We start from the raw sequence: 19,373 nt of genomic DNA on the forward strand, positions 1-19,373 counted from the left end.
TTCCGAGCGACCCCCAAACATTCACTTTTTCCCCTTTTAAGCGCCGATAGGGAGCTGTAGGATAACGACAACAACGGTTGCTATATGGTAGGTTGACAGGTTGGAGACATGGAGGGTAGGGAATAAAGCGGTGACAGTGAGGAAGGCTGGTAGGGGTGGGGGTGGTGGGAGTTACGGTAGTTACCCAGGTAGAGGGGAGAGGGAAGGTGGGTGATAGGAGCAAGGAGGAGGGAAGGTGGGTGATAGGAGCAAGGAGGAGGGAAGGAGATGGCAACGACAGGGGAGGGCGGCAGGAAGCAATAAAAGGAAAGTTACACACTACCTCGGGATGAGTTATAGTTGGAGCACATTCTCGCTGTCGGATACAACTCTAGAAGGGAAAATGGGATGCTGAAGGCTATCCAAATAAAAATCTCAAAACAACTAACCCTAAAATAGGAAATAACACATATATATATAGTAGATAGGAAAGTTACACATCTCCTCTTGGGCGGAAACCTTTGCCCATAGCACAGGGCCGCCTGGCCCCCCTATGGCTCCCTATTGAACCGGGTTCAACAAGCTTTCCCCCAATTCAGCCATTGGCTGGTTCAACCCTCTAGCCCCTGTGTCAGTACTACTTGTGTAAATAACTAAGTTTCATCAGTTCTATGTGCAAATAACCAAGCTTAGGTGCGAGATATGTCGAGTTCAATATTTTGAGTGCTATGTATGTAAATATCCATTATTTTTATTAATTTTATTTCTGGAAGATGGAGAACCCTTTAAACTTGATTTTTTTTCCATCACCACCATCATCATCATCATTATTATTATTCAAAATTCTATAGGTTTTCTAATAGTACAACAACAACAAAACCTTAATACCACTACGTGGGGCCGGTCACATGAATCCTTTTTCTCCATTGCTTTCTATTTAGTGTCATATTTTCATTTAGTTCTAATAAATTAAAACCATTTTTTAAATCCTAATAGTACGTGTTAAAAAAAAAATGTTGCTTACGCTGAAACAGCAAAAAAACGTTGTTTTGCCTCTTCATGATTGTGATTTGAACCAATTTTTTTTGTTCTGTTCACTTATCCCAGTGCTTTGATTTGATTTTCTGCTTCTCTTCTTTATTATATAGTATTCCACTCTTGGCGTGCCTAACACTAATATGATAGTTCAGGCTTCAGGATGTTGGCAAGTCGAAGGCTGAGGTTGCTGCTAAGCGGGTGATGGAGAGAGTTTCTGGTGTGAATATCACACCTCATTTCTGTAGAATCGAGGACAAGGAGATAGATTTTTATAGTGATTTCAACATTATCGTTCTTGGCCTTGATTCTATTGAGGCTAGAAGCTACATTAATTCTGTGGCTTGTAGTTTCCTAGGTAAGCATATTTGGATTTGTTGGTCCTGAAGCCCAATTACTGCTTAGTTGAACTGAAATTGATTGTTGCTCGAAGTCTATCCAAACTTTGCTTTCTTTATGCTATTCTTTGCCACTACTCAAATGTTGCAGTTTTCTTCAATATACATTTTTAATTACAAGCGAAAATTGTTAAAATAATCCTCCGATTTTTTACAGAGGGTCGAGTCTCAGAGTTTATAGAAATGTCAATTTAGTACCCAAACTGTTTTAATATGGGCTGAAATAATCCTCACTCCAGTGTAAAGAGTATGGGGACTAGTTTGACACTTTAGAGACTCTAGGACTAAAATGACCCCATATAACAGTCGAAGCACTATTTTGATACTTTACTCTTATTTCATCTAGATCATGCAAGCTGATTATGTAACGCCTCGTAACTAAGCATTTTTGTCTCCTTATTTTAGCAAGTGAATGCAGGGGAGACGAAATAGAGGGATATGAATGAGCGTTTCAGCCTTATAAGGAGGAACGAAACCACGTTTTCGTACCTAAAAAATTCATACTTATAGAAGCAAGGAGGAGGCAAATGAAGAATCATATGTAATCTTTATGTTCAGAGGAAAAGTTACCTTGTTGTCTATGTCACATTCGATCGAGAGAAAGGAAGACGATGCTTTGAATTCGAAGTAGGAACCCTAGCCTTGTGCATGCAATAGCAGTGGTGCTTGCGTGTGGGAGGGAAGCATACGGCGACGTCGTCCGAGGAAGTTCTGTGCTACAAGGAGGAAGGAATGGCCCTGTTTGCATGTTCGACCAAGGGAGGAGATGGGGCCTCGAAAGTGAGCGGACAAAGCTGAGCTCGAGTTTAACAGAGGAGACGAACCATGAGTGCAGAGGAGAAAGAAAGGAGGTCCCGCGTGCATATAGTGTTTTCAATTGTGATATTGTAGGGTGGGTTTAATATTTAATTATGTTATTTAATAAAGGTGCACAACTCTCATATATAAAATTAAGTTTATTATTTAAATGTTAAAAAAGAGGGGCAACAACAATAAGATGTAGGGTTTGATTTATTTGTTTTATTTGTTTTTTAAATCTTTGAATTAATGTTACATATAACGAATTCAAAGAAAATAATAATAATAATAATAAAATAATTACATAATATAAATTTTTGTATATTTTTATAACGCTTAAGCTAATGCAAAAGATATAAATTACATAAAGTAACTAGAAAATTAAATTATGACTAATTTTCTATTGACAATATTTTAGTTTAAGTTGTTTGAAAGAAATAATTAAATTTATATTATGAAATGAAGATAACAATTAACATAATAATAATAAAAGAATTACTATTATATGTTACATCAATGGTAAAATAAAGACATTTAACTTTAGGTTTTCATTTGAGGTAAGAGAAGAGAACATTTGAAAAGAGAATCATTACTGATTGAGGTGGGTGCTCATACTATTAAGTTATATTATCATTTTTTTATCTTTCCTACACCAGTTGTATGAATTATTATTCATGCTTGATTAATGAAATTGATTTCTCTTTATTTGCATTTCGATATGAATACTTGTAGTCTCACTTTATGAAATATTTTGTATTATAATAATAAATATTATATATTATGTGATATGAAATTGTGAATGATATGAATTGCATAGATTGATTGTATGTGTATGCTTGAATATGATGGAGTCACCTCTTTATGGTACCAGCGGAAGAACGTTACGGTACCCATGCACTTAAATAGAAAAAAAAATATTGATATTGAAGTATCTTAATTGGTATAATTTTTAGACTGCGCTCCTGTGAAAGTTGTACATATTTAAAATGATATAAATATGTTATTGATATAGTGCAACATCTTGAATATTATGAAAACATCTTGAATATTATGAAATATTGCAAGTGATCATATTCATAAATTATCAAATATTTTATACAACATCTTGAATATTATGAAATATCACGAGTGATCATATTCATAAATTATCAAATGTTTTATACTTATTTATTAAAAGCTTAACTAGCATGCATATTGTATACCTTGTTTATTAAAAGCTTAACTAGCATGCATATTGTATACTTTTTCATTGTATTGCAATAGGAGTGTGAGTATTAACTGGTTTTGGTTAGCTCACGGTTGTTTAAAACTAATATTTCAAGTTTAAATTTGTTGATTAAAGGATGAATAGAAGATACAATGTTTATAGAAGATGCGAACAACCTGATTTTAGATAAATTTATAATTGCTTTAATTTTATTTTTCTAGTGACTATTTCATTAGTAAAAAACTTTGTTATAGAAAATGAATAAAAAAAATTTTCATTGTTCGGCCGTCTGTTCTCTACTTGTTAATTCGAAGCCCCGGGCTGGCTCGTGACAAATAAAATGCTTTGAATGGTCATGTATTAGAGCAAAATTGTTACTTGTGTCCTTTACTTCATGGTGGAAGAAAACTTTCCTTGCAACTCTGTTCCATGGACATTATTGATTCAACCACCATTTTCATTTTATGAGAATGCTGAATTATGTATTCCTCTTTTATTTTTAATGACTTATTCACCATCTGAGCATATGTGAATGAGGATATTATCAACCCGCAGCGGATTTTATATTTTGTGTATACAATCATTGAGGAAAGCAGCGATCAACTTTAATAAGAGGCTCTCTATTGAATCCGTATAAAACTGGTTGGTTTTGCTATATCTGGCTAGAATAAGATTACCATAGCTTCAACTAGAAACTTTCTCGAGTATATATTCAGTCATTTATGCCATAGCCGATTTAGCTTGATTGGGTTTTAAGAGCTGATCTAAATCTGCAGAATAAATTAATTCCTCCAGATTATTTGGCTATCTTTAAAAGGAGCCCCTGCCAGCGTGGAGAATTTTTGTTGCATTTGGCCAAATGGAGTGGTGGTTTACTGATTTCAAGGAACATCAACCAAAAAATTAAATATAATAGCATCATTTTTTGAAAACAATAGCTTGCTATGTGCCCACAAAGCTGGATATTTAATACTCCGTAAACCTTATATTTGTTTTTGTGTTATTTTTATATTTTCTCTATTTTATTCCTTAAAGTTACTTAGAGGGTGAGCCTAAAAATGCTAAAATTTTTGTGGTTAGATTATTTCGTTGTAAGTATTCAATATGAAGCCCGTACCAAAATGGTAATAATGGGCAGATAATTGCTTTTACAGTGATTCTTGTAGAAATTTATTTCATGAAGCAAGTTTAGCTGCATGTCTACTCATGAATACTGTGATGGTGACAGACATGATCTGTGATGATACGTTGTCAGCCTATGATAGCTTTGAGCTCAAAGTAAAATATGTTGCTTATTTTTCCTTCTACATAATGCTCTACATGAACAATTCTTTGCTACCAATTTTCTCATCACATCTCATGATTTTGACCACTGTAGAATATGATGCTGAGGATAACCCAATACCTGAAACTCTCAAGCCCATGGTAGATGGTGGAACTGAAGGTTTTAAAGGCCATGCTAGAGTAATTTTGCCAGGGATGACGCCTTGTTTTGAGTGCAACATTTGGCTTTTTCCTCCACAAGTCAAGTTTCCGTTATGCACTCTTGCAGAAACCCCAAGGACTCCTGCACATTGTATTGAATATGCTCATTTGATCAAATGGGATGAGGTGCTATTTAATGTTTTTGTTGCTTTTCACAATATATATATATATATATATAAGCCCCGACCAAATCTAGGTGTGCTAAATATTTGAGTATCACACCCTACACACAGAGAGATTCAAACCTTTGACCTGAGGGGATTTACGACCTTCAGAGAGGCCGCTCTACCAACAAGCCACATAACGCGCACAATATATATATATATATATTGTTGGGGCATTTACATAGCTCACACCTGAACTTCTATATTTATACACAACACTCTTTTCTTTAATATCACATCAAAAATAGCATTATTACCATTTTTTTTAAAGTGAAATGTACCTTTTTTTGCACGGGCTTAAAGCAACTAAGTACTATGTATGTAAATATGAAAATTTAGGCGTGAGACATGTAAATACATAAGAATTATGGGCTACATATGTTAATTTCCCTATATTGTTTATTTACTTTTGATTTCTTAACCTGTAGGTACATAGTGGAAAAACATTTGACCCCGATGATCCAGAACATATGCAATGGGTTTACAAAGAAGTCAGTTTTTTTATCTTGTCTCTTCTCTGTTTCACCTTTACGGAACTTACGATAAATCATGATAAAACAGGCTGTCAAGAGAGCTGAGCTTTTTGGCATTGCTGGTGTCACCTATTCCTTAACCCAGGTATCTGAATTTGCACTAGTTCAATATCTCGTATTTTTTAATTCTCTAGTTTATTTTACTTTTTTTTTATGTATATAATTGACATTTTCATTGATGAACACTGGCATATAAATTATTTTCTACACATTATTCAGTGGTTATTGCATGTACTAGTAAATCCTCTCACATATCTTCCTAATCAATATCGCTTTCAGTTACAATAGTGTAAAATTTGCAGTTTGATCTATTGGGTAAAATCATTGATAAGCGGAGAGTTGCGAGTTGTTTTGAAATTTTTTAGATGTTTAAGTAATAATAAATAGTTTTTCCTTGTTACGAAACATTTTTATTGTTCAACTGCTACTTCACATTACTATGTAAACCAACATGGATATATGAAGTGTTATGGCGATTGTTGTTGGAGTTTAAGTGTAAAATTTACTTCATTCGGAGAAGTTATAGCTCAGATTCATGTTGTCTCTGTTACTTGCTGGTTCAGCTTTACCCAACTTAATTTATATTTATTAAATAGATATTTTGTCTTCAGAGCCCATGTAATTCATTGATTCTTTTCAGGGCGTAGTGAAGAATATTATTCCAGCTATTGCTTCTACAAATGCAATCATTTCTGCTAGCTGTGCTCTGGAGGCCTTAAAGATTGTATCTGGGTGTAGTAAAACATTATCCAATTACATGACGTATGTACTCATACTCTACCCCAAATATTATGTTTTTAATTTGTCGATTCTGCTTTCTTCTTTTTGATTTGGTAAAATTTAGAAAGAATTATGTTATGATGTTTTCAAGTAGATTGAAATTCTATTTTTTTGTCATTATATTTTTTGAGGGATGAAATTGCTGCAGCATTTTGATGTCTACTTGATATTATACACCGATTATTATAAGGATTGATATTCTGATCAATTTATAATTTGTGATATGTTAAAAAATATATATATATATATTAGTCTAACCGCGTAGTCATTGCTCCATGATTTTTTATTAAACTATTTTATTAATTAGGCCTATATTTATTAATTAACTCTTAAAATAATAGTTAAGCTCAAATTTTATGAAACTTGCTTCAGTCTAAACAAAAGCACTGAGTTCGCAAGAAGAGTTCATATAAACAAGTTGCACCATTGAAACTCGCTTTTGGAACACAGCTCTAATCAATTTTGGGCAACTTGAAACAAATTAACCCTTAACAGGTAGGACTTCTTTTGTCCGCAACAATCAAAGGGTCGGCATGCCTGAACTGGTCTAGTTGGATTGGGCGAAGTTATGAGCTTAAATTTGCAAAATCCTAAGCTCAATAGTTGATTGCATTCATATAATTTTTTGTTCATCTGGTAATGTGATGTGTAATTTGGTTTCTTTTTCAGCAATCTCATGGAACTCAAATAATTGGGAACTAGTTATTTTCGTATTACCGTAAATGTTTTTCCTCTTTACTTGCATTTTATAAATTTATTTCTCTTAATGGTAAGGAAAACTGAAAATGCAATGAAATAGGATGAGCTTTAAATGCTTCTCATTAGTTATAACTAACACACTTCTTTCTCTTGATGAATAGGTAACAAAGTTGTCCCCTCTCATAAATCTATGTCTGAAGCTTGCAAGATATTTTTTCGACTGTTACGATTTGGAACCAAGAACAGCTAACAAACAATGAATAAATTGCAATAGAGAAGTGGGAAAACTCAAAACAGGGTTGTTTTTACTAATATTAACAAAAACAAAAAAAAGGTAAAATATTGTGCTACTGTTCGAGAGCTAGATCGTCTCTCCGTAGACTCTAAATGCCTCTAGAAACACCACGAGAAAAGAAAAACTGCAGCCCAAACAAAACCTCCCTCAAACCGTGGTTATTAGCCCTAATATAACTCTCCCAAAAACCCTTCAAACTCGCCTTCCAAAACTCTCTTAATTTCTTATCCTTGCGTATATGTCATCAGAGCCTTAGTGGCCCCATCTGGAGGCTGAAATCCTCTGCGGCTGCACCCGGGCTTTCCCTCATGTTGAACTGATCGACACCTAGAAGGCTGGGGTGGGTCGGTCGGCTGGGTGCAGACTATTCTTGTTTGGACCGATTTCATAGGCATAACAATACCCCCTCTCAAAGAGGCATCTTGTCCTCAAGGTGGAATGATGGAATCTGCTTTTATATCACTTTGTAAAGCTCCTACATTGCTTCATAATTGTAAGACCTTTGCACTTAACCTGTACCTTCTTTGCTCTTTTCACTCTGTGCACTCCTTTGACCTCTAAAGATCCCAGAATCATCTCTAGGTCCTCGTTCAACATCAAAGGTAGTGAAGATGAGGATGTATGATTTCCAATAGCACGTCTCAACTGCGAAACATGGAAGATCGGATGTAGTGCTAATGATGGTGGTATTCTTAAAATATCAATATGAAAGTTTCTCGCTCTCCTCAGCCTCGAGTAAACTATGTCCCCAGGTTCGAATTGCACCTCTCTCCCATGCCCATCCGCTTTCCTCTTCATGATCTGTTGAGCCCTCATTAGATGCCCCTTGAGTTTCATCAATATCCTGTCCCTCTCCTTCAAGTACTGGTCGACATTGGATACCGGTATAGTACTATGCCCATAGTGTATCAGGTGAGATGAATTTTGTCCATATAGAATCTTGAAAGGGGTGGTTGGCCCTGCAGTATGATACAAAGCATTATACTAGTATTCTCCCCACACAATTCACTTTGCCCAAACAATTTGGGGATGTCTCCACACCCTTGTTGACTCTTTGCGTTTGGTCCATTGGCCTGAGGATGATATGCTGTGCTTTTCTTAAGGATTGTTCCTTATAACCTGAACAACTCCTTGCAAATTGGCTAAGGAACACATTCTGTTTGATGCAATAGATTCCGACACTCCATGTAAACGAATCACTTCCCGTATGAACACCGTAGCGACTGAGACCGCAGTGCAGGGGTGTTGTAATAGAATGAAATGTGCATACTTGCTTAGGCAATCTAATACCACTAAAATCACCGCAAAGTTTTTTGATTGTGGAAACCCCTCTATAAAATCCATCGTTACTAATTCCTAAGCGTTCTTCGGTAAAGCTAAGGGCTGCATTTGCTTATTGGCATCATATTCAAGTAATTGTGTCGTTGAAACACATCACACCTTGCCACCATGCCCTCTAAGGCTGTAAATGAATCGATGCTCTCTATGAACAACTCGAACTCAACTCGATTAATACTCGAACATGTTTGTTCAAATTAGTAAATAAACAAGCTTGAACAATTTTTAAAAGCTCGAAGCTTAAATGAACTAAACATTAACATAGTCGAACTTATTTATTTACGTTCACGAAGAAACTCGTTTATTGTTCAATAATTAACTCGTTAAATATTCGATATTAAGCTCGATAATAACTCATTTTATATATGATATATTATTTAAATTAAATTTAATTAATTAGAATTTATTTAATTACAGATTTAATAGTAATATATTATTATATCAATAATTTTTTTGATTAATTATTATTTATATACTTATTTTATTAAAGTTTAGGTGTTAGATGTGAAAATATATAAGATTTATGTGGTATGTATGAAATGCCTCTAAAAATTAATTTTAAAACCCCGCAAATCTCAATTTCCCTTTGGCTTCTCACAATTTTGTCTCCCAGTTTCACTCGAAACATACGAAACCCTGAGTTGCTAGGGTGTGCAAGCATGAAGGCAATGACGAGATCGTGGTGTATAAGGATCTCTGAAACTCCAGTCTCTTGTATATCTCCCATTTACACTCTGCTCCTAAATTCAACCTCTTTAAAAATGATGTTAAGAAAGTGTAATGTAATCATTGTAAGTTATATATGATTAAGAATAAAGATGGTGCAATAATTCAATATAAAGACATATAAAATTGTTAAAAAAAAACTAGGTAAATAACAAATGCATATTATCATGTGAAAAATAACACCCACATCTGAATATGGGAGTTAGGCGTAAACTTGGAAGTATGAGTATGATCATGTTAAAATATGAGAGATTATATCCAATATAATCTTGGTTCATGAGTTAACTTTTATTTTTACAAAGTTTATAATCAATAAATTAATGTGTGATCAGATTTAAAAAATTATTTAGTAAATTTTTTATATGAAAATTTTGATACTTGTTTGAATTTTTAGCTCGTTTAAATACTCATTCATTTGTCATAAATAAATTAAGTTCAAATATTGAAAAATTTAAACAAGTTAAGTTTTAACAATATATGAAAGCTCGACACAAACTCAATTCAAACATGAATAACTTATAATTATATCAAACTAAGTCCGAACTATGATATACTTGGGTCGGCTTGGCTTGATTGTAGCTTTAGAGTTGGGAAGTCAATGAAGCGCTCAGGCGTGCCCTAGGACCGAACCGCACCGCAGGGGATATTGCGGTTGTACAAAGGTGCTCAGTGTAGGAAGGATTGATCGAACACAAGAGACGATGCCTTTGGCTACTGGATCACAACAGAGTGATTTGAGCAGCTTAGTGCAGGGCAGGGGATGCACACTTGAAAATAGAGCAGTGGAGGAGAGAAATTTGGTTATGCGTGTGTGAGAGGAAGAATAAGACTGGGGAATAATTAAATTGAGGATGCCAGCAGATAGAGATAGTGCATGAGGTAAAGATTTTGAGCTTATGGGGAAGAAAGATCTTGAAGTTTTGAAGGTCTTGATCGGGCTTATACGGGGAGTTAGTGTTTCAATGGGATCCACTCCCTCGGTACGTGCTCTGACACAAGTGAACTAGATCTCTTTTCTGTGGATCTAAAGCTTTATGGATCGGTCACGTATCTGAGTTGGTCGTATCAGATCGAGACTACTCTAGTATGGAAGTGACTAGATGATATCTGATAGCGCTGGAGGGGATTAGTGGAGGACTAAACACAACTTACTTTACACCTATCTTTTGCCTCATCAGTGGATGACATTCAAAAGATAAAAGACATCTGGGCAAAGCTGAAGAGGTTCTATGTTGGGGCTGAGAACTACATGAGGGTGTTCCAGATTCAGTGTGACATAGAAGCTGTGGTACATGGTGATGGATCTATTCAGGAGTACTGCATAGAGCTGAAGCAGCTGCGGCAAGTTGTTGATCACTTCTGACCTATGTCGAGTTGTGGTGATCCAAGGTGCAAGAAGGGGGAGATCTTTGCACAAGTGAGGGCTATGCAGTTTTTGGCTCATCGGAACCTGACCTTTCAGTAGAGGAGATCGGTCCTCACAGCCCATGCAACGATTCCTTCACTAAATGAGGCCATCGTTGTAATGATATATGAGAGAGTTGGATGAGGCTACACTCTGAGCCGAGTGAAATGAAATCAGCTTCCGTTGCTTTAGTTCAGGTAATGACAGGTGCCTTGGGGCATACCCGCAAGTGCTACAACTATGATGAAGCGGGTCACCTGAGCAAGACTTGTTCAAAACCTCCCAAGGAGAGAGATGGGATGATGTGGACAGTCTAGAGGTTGTGGTCGTAGTTGTGGGGGCTAAAGGGTTGGAAGATGGGGCTACCAGTCAAATCTGATTGTAGCGGAGAACGAGGGAGAGAAGAGTGGTCTTTATCGATAAAGATCACGAGTTCATAGAGATGTTGAAGAGGGAGCAGAGATCGTCAGATAATGTGACTGAGGATGCTTCCACTTTATCGTTATTCAAGGGGAATACTGCTACTTATTCTCACTCAGCCAAAGGTACTCGTGATACACATGCTCTTATCTCTATATTCATCACAAGATCGTCAGAATGGATAGTTGATTCCAGTGCATCTCGACATGTGATAGGTACCACTAGTGAGCTCTCTTTCTATACTTATCTAGCAGTTGTAGAAACATTCAGACACTTGATGGTACAACACAACATGTGATTGGTTATGGTGTAATAAGTTGTACTAATTCTATGCTTTTGTCCAATATTTTACTTGTTCTTTCCTTTTTAGTGAAGCTTTTATACATTAGTGTCATTATACTTCAATTAAAATTTGTTGGTTCATTTGATATTTCTAAGACAATTTTTCAAGAGAATTAAACTTGCTGGAGACTTGGGACTGACACGTGGTATAGTGGACTCTAGTACTTGAATAGAGAGGGGATGATTTCAGTCTCGACATCCATGGTAAAGAGTGCTGGAGTAGGAGAATCTGAGAGGAGTGTGGAGGATGTGTTACTGTTCTATCATAAGTGCATGGAAACTTTTCATTTAGTATTTGAGTCGTTTGTTTTCATCTTTGCTTGAAAAGATAAATAAACAAAAACTTGAATGTGATGCTTGTGAGTTTGGTAAGCATACCAGGAGCTTTTATATTAGTTCTTGTAATAGTTCTTGTGTTTCTGATTTAGTGCATTCAGATATATGAGGACATTATTTTACAACTTCGATGAATTGTTACGGATATTTTATCACTTTCATTTATTGTTTTTCTCATGTTATTTGGTTATATCTAATGAGAAATAAAAGTGATGTGTGTGCTTGCGTTAAAGACTTTCATTGAGCGATTCAGACTCAATATTGTGCAGTAGTGAAGATATTGAAGTCTAATAATGGGACGGAGTATACGAACAAGACGTTTGAGGAGTTCCAGTCGGCCTAGGGGATACAACATCAAATTACATGTACATACACATCAACACAAAATAGAATAGCAGAGATAAATAATAAACACCTTCTAGATGTAGCTTGAAACATTATTATCTTCATAAATGTCCCAAAACACCTGTGAGGGCAAGTTGTTTTGACAACCGCTTAATTGATCAACAAAATGTCATCGGGAGTGTTGGAGTGATAATTTTTTTGTGATATGTTGAAAGGAGATAATAATGGTATCCTCCCATTGAAGTTATTTGATTGCATGTATTTTGTTAAGAATAATAGACCCTTAATAGGGAAAATGGATCCCAGAGACGTGAAGTGTGTTTTCGTGGGTTATTTTGCCATCCAGAAGGAGTATGTTTGTTGGAGCCCAATAGAGAAGAGACTGTTTGTGAGTATGAATATGACATTTAAGAATTCAAACTGTACTACACCTTGGAGGTGACCTCACCCTTTATTGACTCGCCGATACTGAAGTTATGAAGTGAGAGGGGGAGAGTAGTGACGGTGAGAGATTAGTACATGTGAGAACGATGCTTTTTCCTGTTGTGTGGGAAGGATCAGTTGAGGAAGAGCCGGAAATAGAGAAAAATGAGCCTGAAGGTGGTGGGATTCAAGCTCAAGGGGAGTTGTGGGTATATAAAAGGAAGAGAAATCAGAATGAGGGAACAATGCCTATAATGCCACTCGTTCCCGCAAGTCTCTTATCCCATTCTATCCCTACTTCTGAGATACTCCATCCACCTCAAATTTAGAATGCATTGGTGATATATTGTGTGGGAAGGATCTGTTGAGGAAGAGCCGGAACTAGAGAAAAATGAGCCTGAAGGTGGTGGGATTCGAGCTCAAGGGGAGTTGTGGGTATATAAAAGGAAGAGAAATAAGAATGAGGGAACAATGCCTATAATGCCACTCGTTCCCGCAAGTCTTTTATCCCATTCTATCCCTACTTCTGAGACACTCCATCCACCTCAAATTTAGAATGCATTGGTGATATGATTTCTATCTTCTACTTCCAACCCCGTGAATTTAAGGAAGACCTCTCACAGCAATGTGGTGCATCCTTTTGATTGTTTTGAGCAGGAATATGACATTGTTCAGTTTGTTTCATACACTAAGATATCACATGTACATGGAACATTCATTGCATCTTTGGACATTTTCTCTATACCCAAATCTTGGCAGGTAGTTAAGGAAGATCCCAAGTCGTAAGCGGTTATGCATGAAGAGCTGGGGGCTCTCGATAAAAACCAAACACGAGATATAGTGTCACTATCGGTGAGGAAAAGGACAGTTGGCTGCATGTGGATATTCACAGTAAAACAAAATTCAAAAGGAAAAGTGGAGCATTATAAGACACAATTAGTGGCGGAAGGGTACAGTCAAACGTATGACATTAATTATGATGAGATCTTTGCACCAATAGCTAAGATGAGCACAGTGAGAACACTGGTTCTATAACAGTAAATGGTGGGTGGAGCTTACGCCAATTTGATGTGAAGAATGTGCTTCTTCATGGTGGGTTACTGGAAGAGGTGTATATGAAGATGCCAGACAGTGGGCATGGTGTGCAGACTCAAGAAGTTACATTATGGCTTGAAACTGTCTCATCGAGTTTGCTTTGACAAGTTTAAAAAATCTATGGTGGTCACGGAATATCAGTAGATTAATGCCTACTATATAATGTTCTTTAATCAAAATGGAGGTCGTAGAGATTGCTCAACTAAAGGTAAGATTGGGCAAAAAAATTGAAATGAAGAACCTTGAACAACTCAGATACTTCTTTGGGATTGATGTGGCCTGTAGACCAGAGGGGATGATATTGTCTTAAAGAAAATATGTGTTGGATCTCCTTGCAGAAATAGTCATGCTGGGATTCAAGCCTGCAGTTTCTCAAATTGATCAGAAGGCCAAAATGAGTGTGGTGGCAGGAAAGCTAGTTGATCGTGAGAGGTACCGGTGTCTGGTTGGTCGTCTGATTTATCTGAGTCACACTTGTTCTTGGGATTGAGGTGGCCTGTAGACCAGAGGGGATGATATTGTATTAAAGAAAATATGTATTGGATCTCCTTGCAGAAATAGTCATGCTGGGATGCAAGCCTGCAGTTTCTCAAATTGATCAGAAGGCCAAAATGAGTGTGGTGGCAGGAAAGCTAGTTGATCGTGAGAGGTACCGGTGTCTGGTTGGTCGTCTGATTTATCTGAGTCACACTTGTTCCGACATGTTGTTTGCCGCTAGCGTGGTCAGCCACTTCATGCATGATCCAAGGAATGATCATATGGATGCAATGTATTAGATTTTAAGTACTTGAAGAGTGTTCCAGGGAAGGGTTGATCTTCAGGAAGAATGGGCATGTAGGCATTGAGGGTTTTTATGACTTTGATTGGGCTAGTTGTGCGGATGATAGGAAGTCCACATCAATATTCTTCATGTTTGTATTGGGCAACTTAGTCTCTTGGAAGAGCAAGAAAAATTAGTAGTAGCGAGTTTAACAACAGAGGCAGAGTAGAGGGTCATGGTATTGGGAGTTGTCGAGATGATGTGGTTGAGAGTCTTGTTGGTAGAGTTAAAGGTGGACCAAGGAACACAAATGAAGTTATGTTGCGACAACAAGCCAACAATCAACACGATAGAACTAAACATGTGGAGATTGATAGGTTCTTCATCAAGGAAAAGCTGAATAACGGTCTAATGGAGCTAGGTCATGTAGCTATTGGAGAGCATGTGGTTGATTGCGTCACCAAAGGACTTGGCTCATTAGATTTTTCGAGATTATGTGACAAGATGGGATTGGTGAATATCTTTTGCCCGACTTGTGGGGGAGTTGAGATTTGCATCTTTTTTAGGGTTCTAATTGTAAATAGGAAATATAGAAGAAGTCTAGGGGTTATTTGTAAGAATGTTGTTAGGTTCTATATAAATCCAGATCCTTAATGAATATAATAGGCTTTTCAGAGCAATTACTTCTTTTAAGTAGACATTGGAAGGCAGGGCTTATATTCTGGACAATGGTCCATGTTGATGGAAAGTTCGACCTAACATCATAAACTATTCTCAAGATTGATTGTGACTATACTTATTAGCAGAGAGCTAGTCCAAGATGGGTAGATTAGGCTTTAAAAGCATGCGGTCTGATCTTTAAATTGTTTTGGGCTTAATGACATGGATACTAGTTAGGATTTGGCGGGCTTATTTTTATGGAAGCTAACCCAAGTTATTTGATGGCCTTGTATTATTGTTGTTATGAGCATGGCTGAGGCTGATCCGTAACCAACCTTTTTAACATAGCGACATAACCCACAATGAGAGAATAGAGCAGATAGAACAGGGTATATGAATTCTTTAGAAGGACTTTTAGTAAACTTTTAATCAAAATAAGATTATCCCAATTATTATTTGTGCTGTAGATGGCCTCTTCTCTCATATTTGCCCTGTTCTTGATGTGGATAGTAAATTCATTTCATCATCAGATTTTTATTTTCTCTACTGGATTGCAAATATCCTTTTTTTTTCCTTTTGAATGCTGTACTCAGTAATCTGAATATTTTATCCCTTATGGGTGAGTCATATCCTCATTTTTCATCCACTCTTAATCATGTTTGTATCTGTCATGGGAGGAGGATTATTGGGGCTGACGGCTGTTTTGTATTTTTATCTCCTCCATCATGTGATCATTTATTCTATCAGCCTGACATCTTGATTGTCTTTATTTTGCATTGAATTTTTGTTAGCTATTGATTCATCTTTTTCCTTGTCTTTTTCTTGATTCCGATACATCTCCAAGGTCAGAAGTAGCTCCCTCTATTCCATGTTCTTTCTTTAATTGCATCATATGCTGATCGACTTTGAAATGATTGTGGAGTGATTATTTCTAGTGATATAGCAATTGCTTAATCATATGGTGAATTAGAAATTTTCTATACTTCTTTTATTTTGTATTACTTAGATACCAGCTATAAGTATACTTCGGCAATTGAAATATTTCAAAAATTTAAGGTTGGCACAAAATTGTGTCTTCTTCTGGTTAAACTTCTATTGTCTAAGCAAGCAGTCTTTATTGCTGCTGTTGGTTAATGACTGATAAGCATGCTCTGTTATGCAGGTATAACGGTGTTGAAGGAACACATATTAAAGTGACTGATTTTGTCAGGGAAAAGGACTGCCTTGTGTGTGGTCCTGGCACCCCCATTGAATTAAACACTTCAGCCACTGTTTCGCAGGTCTTCTCTATTTTCTTACTCAATATTTTTGTGTGTATCTTTATATATGTAATGTAGTTAGATGAACAATGAACTTTTTTAGGATCAAATTGTCAAAATAGTCCCTTGACTTTTTATATGAGGCCATTTGAATCCAAAAGTCTATAAAAGTGCCAATTTAGTCTCTATTATTTAATTTGGGGCTTAATTAGACCTTGAGGAGTATGTTAACCCATATTCAAAGAATATAGGGACTAAATTGACACTTTATAGATTATGGGATTATGACGACTTCTTACAAAGAGTCAGAGAACTATTTTGACAATTTTCTCAAATTTTTAGTCTCTAAACTCTGTTTGCGTGGGAAACTTCCTTCAAAACCTTATGTAACATTTTAATTATATAAGCGTCAAACATTTTAAAATAAAAAATGAATCTGCAGGGGTTCATCTTTTAGCTATGATCTATTAGAAAGCTTGGAAGTTGTGATGCGGCAGCAGCCCTGCCTGATCAGCTTCTAATGAAATTACCGGTTTCACTTCTGTTCAAAACAAATCATCTTTTATTTTTTGATTGGTTTTGAGGTGATAATACACATGATATTTTTAAAATATAAAGAAAAAAGTATTGACTTTTGAGCATTTCAGTGTGACGGCACTGATTGTCCATTATGGGCTTTCAGCAAATTTGCAGATTCACAAGTTTGACATTGCTAAATGGAAAATTTTTTGAAGAAGTTAAAAAAGAGAAAAAAAAGGCTCTGTATATGTGCCAATACTCAAATTTTTTGTTAAGATGGATCTCGAAGCTGTTATAATTATTTTAACTTTAATGCTATACAATTTTGATTGATTTCTCATCTGCATTCATTTCAAAGCAAATCTACTGATTTTAAAAAGCATCCTGACTATTTTTATCAGAATATTCAAACTTTTTCCCCAAAATAAATCTCCAAGGCCGTTGTCTTTGACATGGCCAATTCTCCACTATCCAAGGACCTTAAGAATTGTTTTGTGCTATGTTTTGGAATTGCACTTCCAAAACTTTGCTCATCTGTTGCGAGCTTAGAACCTTGTTTTGCTCTCGGTCATTCCGTCATTTTCATATATAGCACAATTCGAATGTATTTACATGTCTCACACCTAACTTATCTACACATGTAAGGCTCAAATCTTTTATATCACATAAAAAATAGCATTGTTATCACTTTTTAAAAGTGAAATACACATTTTCATGCATAAGTTTAAAGCACCAAAGTAATACATGCATGCATACATACATATATACATGCATGCATGCATGGATGCATGCATACATATACATACATATATATACATACATATATTGCATACATACATATATACATGCATGCATGCATGCATGCATGCATACATATACATACATATATATACATATCTATATATATATATATATATATATATATATATGTATGTATATATATACATATGTATATATAATATATATATGAAAGTTTAGGTGTGAGATATGTAAATACATAGGAATGTGTGCCTTGTACGTAAATTTACCTTTTTTTTGCATGAATTCAAACTAGTTTACCTCCTTCAGTGCTACCAACTTTTTCTAACCCTCATAAAAATTCATAATATCAGTTCATCAAAATTGTGGGAGAACATCCTAAACTTCTTCTGTCGAAACCAAGCATCACACATCGTGGAAATAATATCTACATGCAGTCCCCTCCAGTTCTGGAAGAAATGACGAGATCAAATCTTCAACTTCCCCTCTATGATCTTATGGGTAAAGTTCCAAAGGATACTGTTCATGTAAGCGGCATGGCTGACAACAATGGCAAGAAGACATCTTCCCTAAGGAAACTCTGCGTTCTTTTTAAAGGGATCGCAGCCGATGGAGCTACGGAGATGGATACAGGAGGTAATGTCTGAGTGTTATTTTATGCACAACCTATATAGATTCAACGGCAAGCTTTGAGTGATGTGCAATTGTTGTTTTAGGCCCTATAGGTTCTCTTCAATTTTTCATTGAGATGACATTTTTGAACATGTTAGTTCTTGGAATGTTTGCCAAGTTTTAAGTTCACCGCATTAAGAAGCCTCCATGTAATCGAGTGTTTCATGTTATAGAGTGGGCTATTGGTGCATGATGCTTGATATTAAAATGTTTTGGTTTAGGGGAAGTGATAATTGATATGCATGACTTTGAATCATAGTCTCACATCAAATAGTTGATAATATATTGTTGTAGAAGTATTGAGTGATTTATTATGTTTTATAAGCACAAGTATTCTAGTTTAGAAATATATTTTACCTTCAGAGTTGTTCTAATTTTGATTTTATTTGATTCACTCTTGAGAATTTGGGTTTGATCACTTAATATACTTGAAAATTATAATGATGTATAGGTATTGAGTGGTTGATCTTCCTTGGATTTAAATTTTGGGCTTGAAAATTGATTTAATCATTGATATTTGGGTCAACTTTAATCCATTAATTTGCTATTTTACGCCCTTTGAGCATAGCCTTATGTATTTTCAAGTAGTTTTTTTCGTTTTGTTGTGATCTTTGTTTACTCTTAAAGATGGCTTTCTCTTTATTGTAATATTTTATCTTTACTTGTATATGTCTATCATAGGTCAAGGCGACCATGTACGGTGATAATCTATCGTTTCTTTTTACGTGATTCCCGTGCATTATTTTGCATGAATTTTGATTCACATAAAAATAGTTTATCAGGACATCATTTTTCGAAACGGTTCGCTCGAGCGCATCTTGATCCTCGAGACGGTTCAAATTGGTCTATTTGCATTTAGAACGGGTTTCGCTTGGTACACTTTGAGGCATAAAAAAATTCTCTCTATTTGAGTATTATATGAATTTAATATATATTTGTAT

At 35.7% G+C, this 19,373-nt stretch overlaps 1 protein-coding gene across 1 annotated transcript in view; it reads left to right on the forward strand.

Annotated features, from left to right (window-relative positions):
• LOC110025914 (NEDD8-activating enzyme E1 catalytic subunit) overlaps positions 1-18,738 on the forward strand; it is a 35,551-nt gene extending 16,813 nt beyond the window's left edge. The window contains exons 3-9 of the mRNA XM_020726607.1: positions 1,170-1,372; positions 4,796-5,028; positions 5,495-5,557; positions 5,628-5,684; positions 6,240-6,361; positions 16,386-16,503; positions 18,114-18,738. Coding sequence (XP_020582266.1) covers positions 1,170-1,372; positions 4,796-5,028; positions 5,495-5,557; positions 5,628-5,684; positions 6,240-6,361; positions 16,386-16,503; positions 18,114-18,407 — 1,090 coding nt within the window. The 3' untranslated portion in view covers positions 18,408-18,738. The remainder of the gene's footprint in view (positions 1-1,169; positions 1,373-4,795; positions 5,029-5,494; positions 5,558-5,627; positions 5,685-6,239; positions 6,362-16,385; positions 16,504-18,113) is intronic.
• The last annotated feature ends 635 nt before the right edge of the window (positions 18,739-19,373 follow it).

The sequence above is a fragment of the Phalaenopsis equestris genome, unplaced genomic scaffold, assembly GCF_001263595.1.
Source record: "Phalaenopsis equestris unplaced genomic scaffold, ASM126359v1 Scaffold000342, whole genome shotgun sequence".
NCBI classification, from domain to species: Eukaryota; Viridiplantae; Streptophyta; class Magnoliopsida; order Asparagales; family Orchidaceae; genus Phalaenopsis; species Phalaenopsis equestris.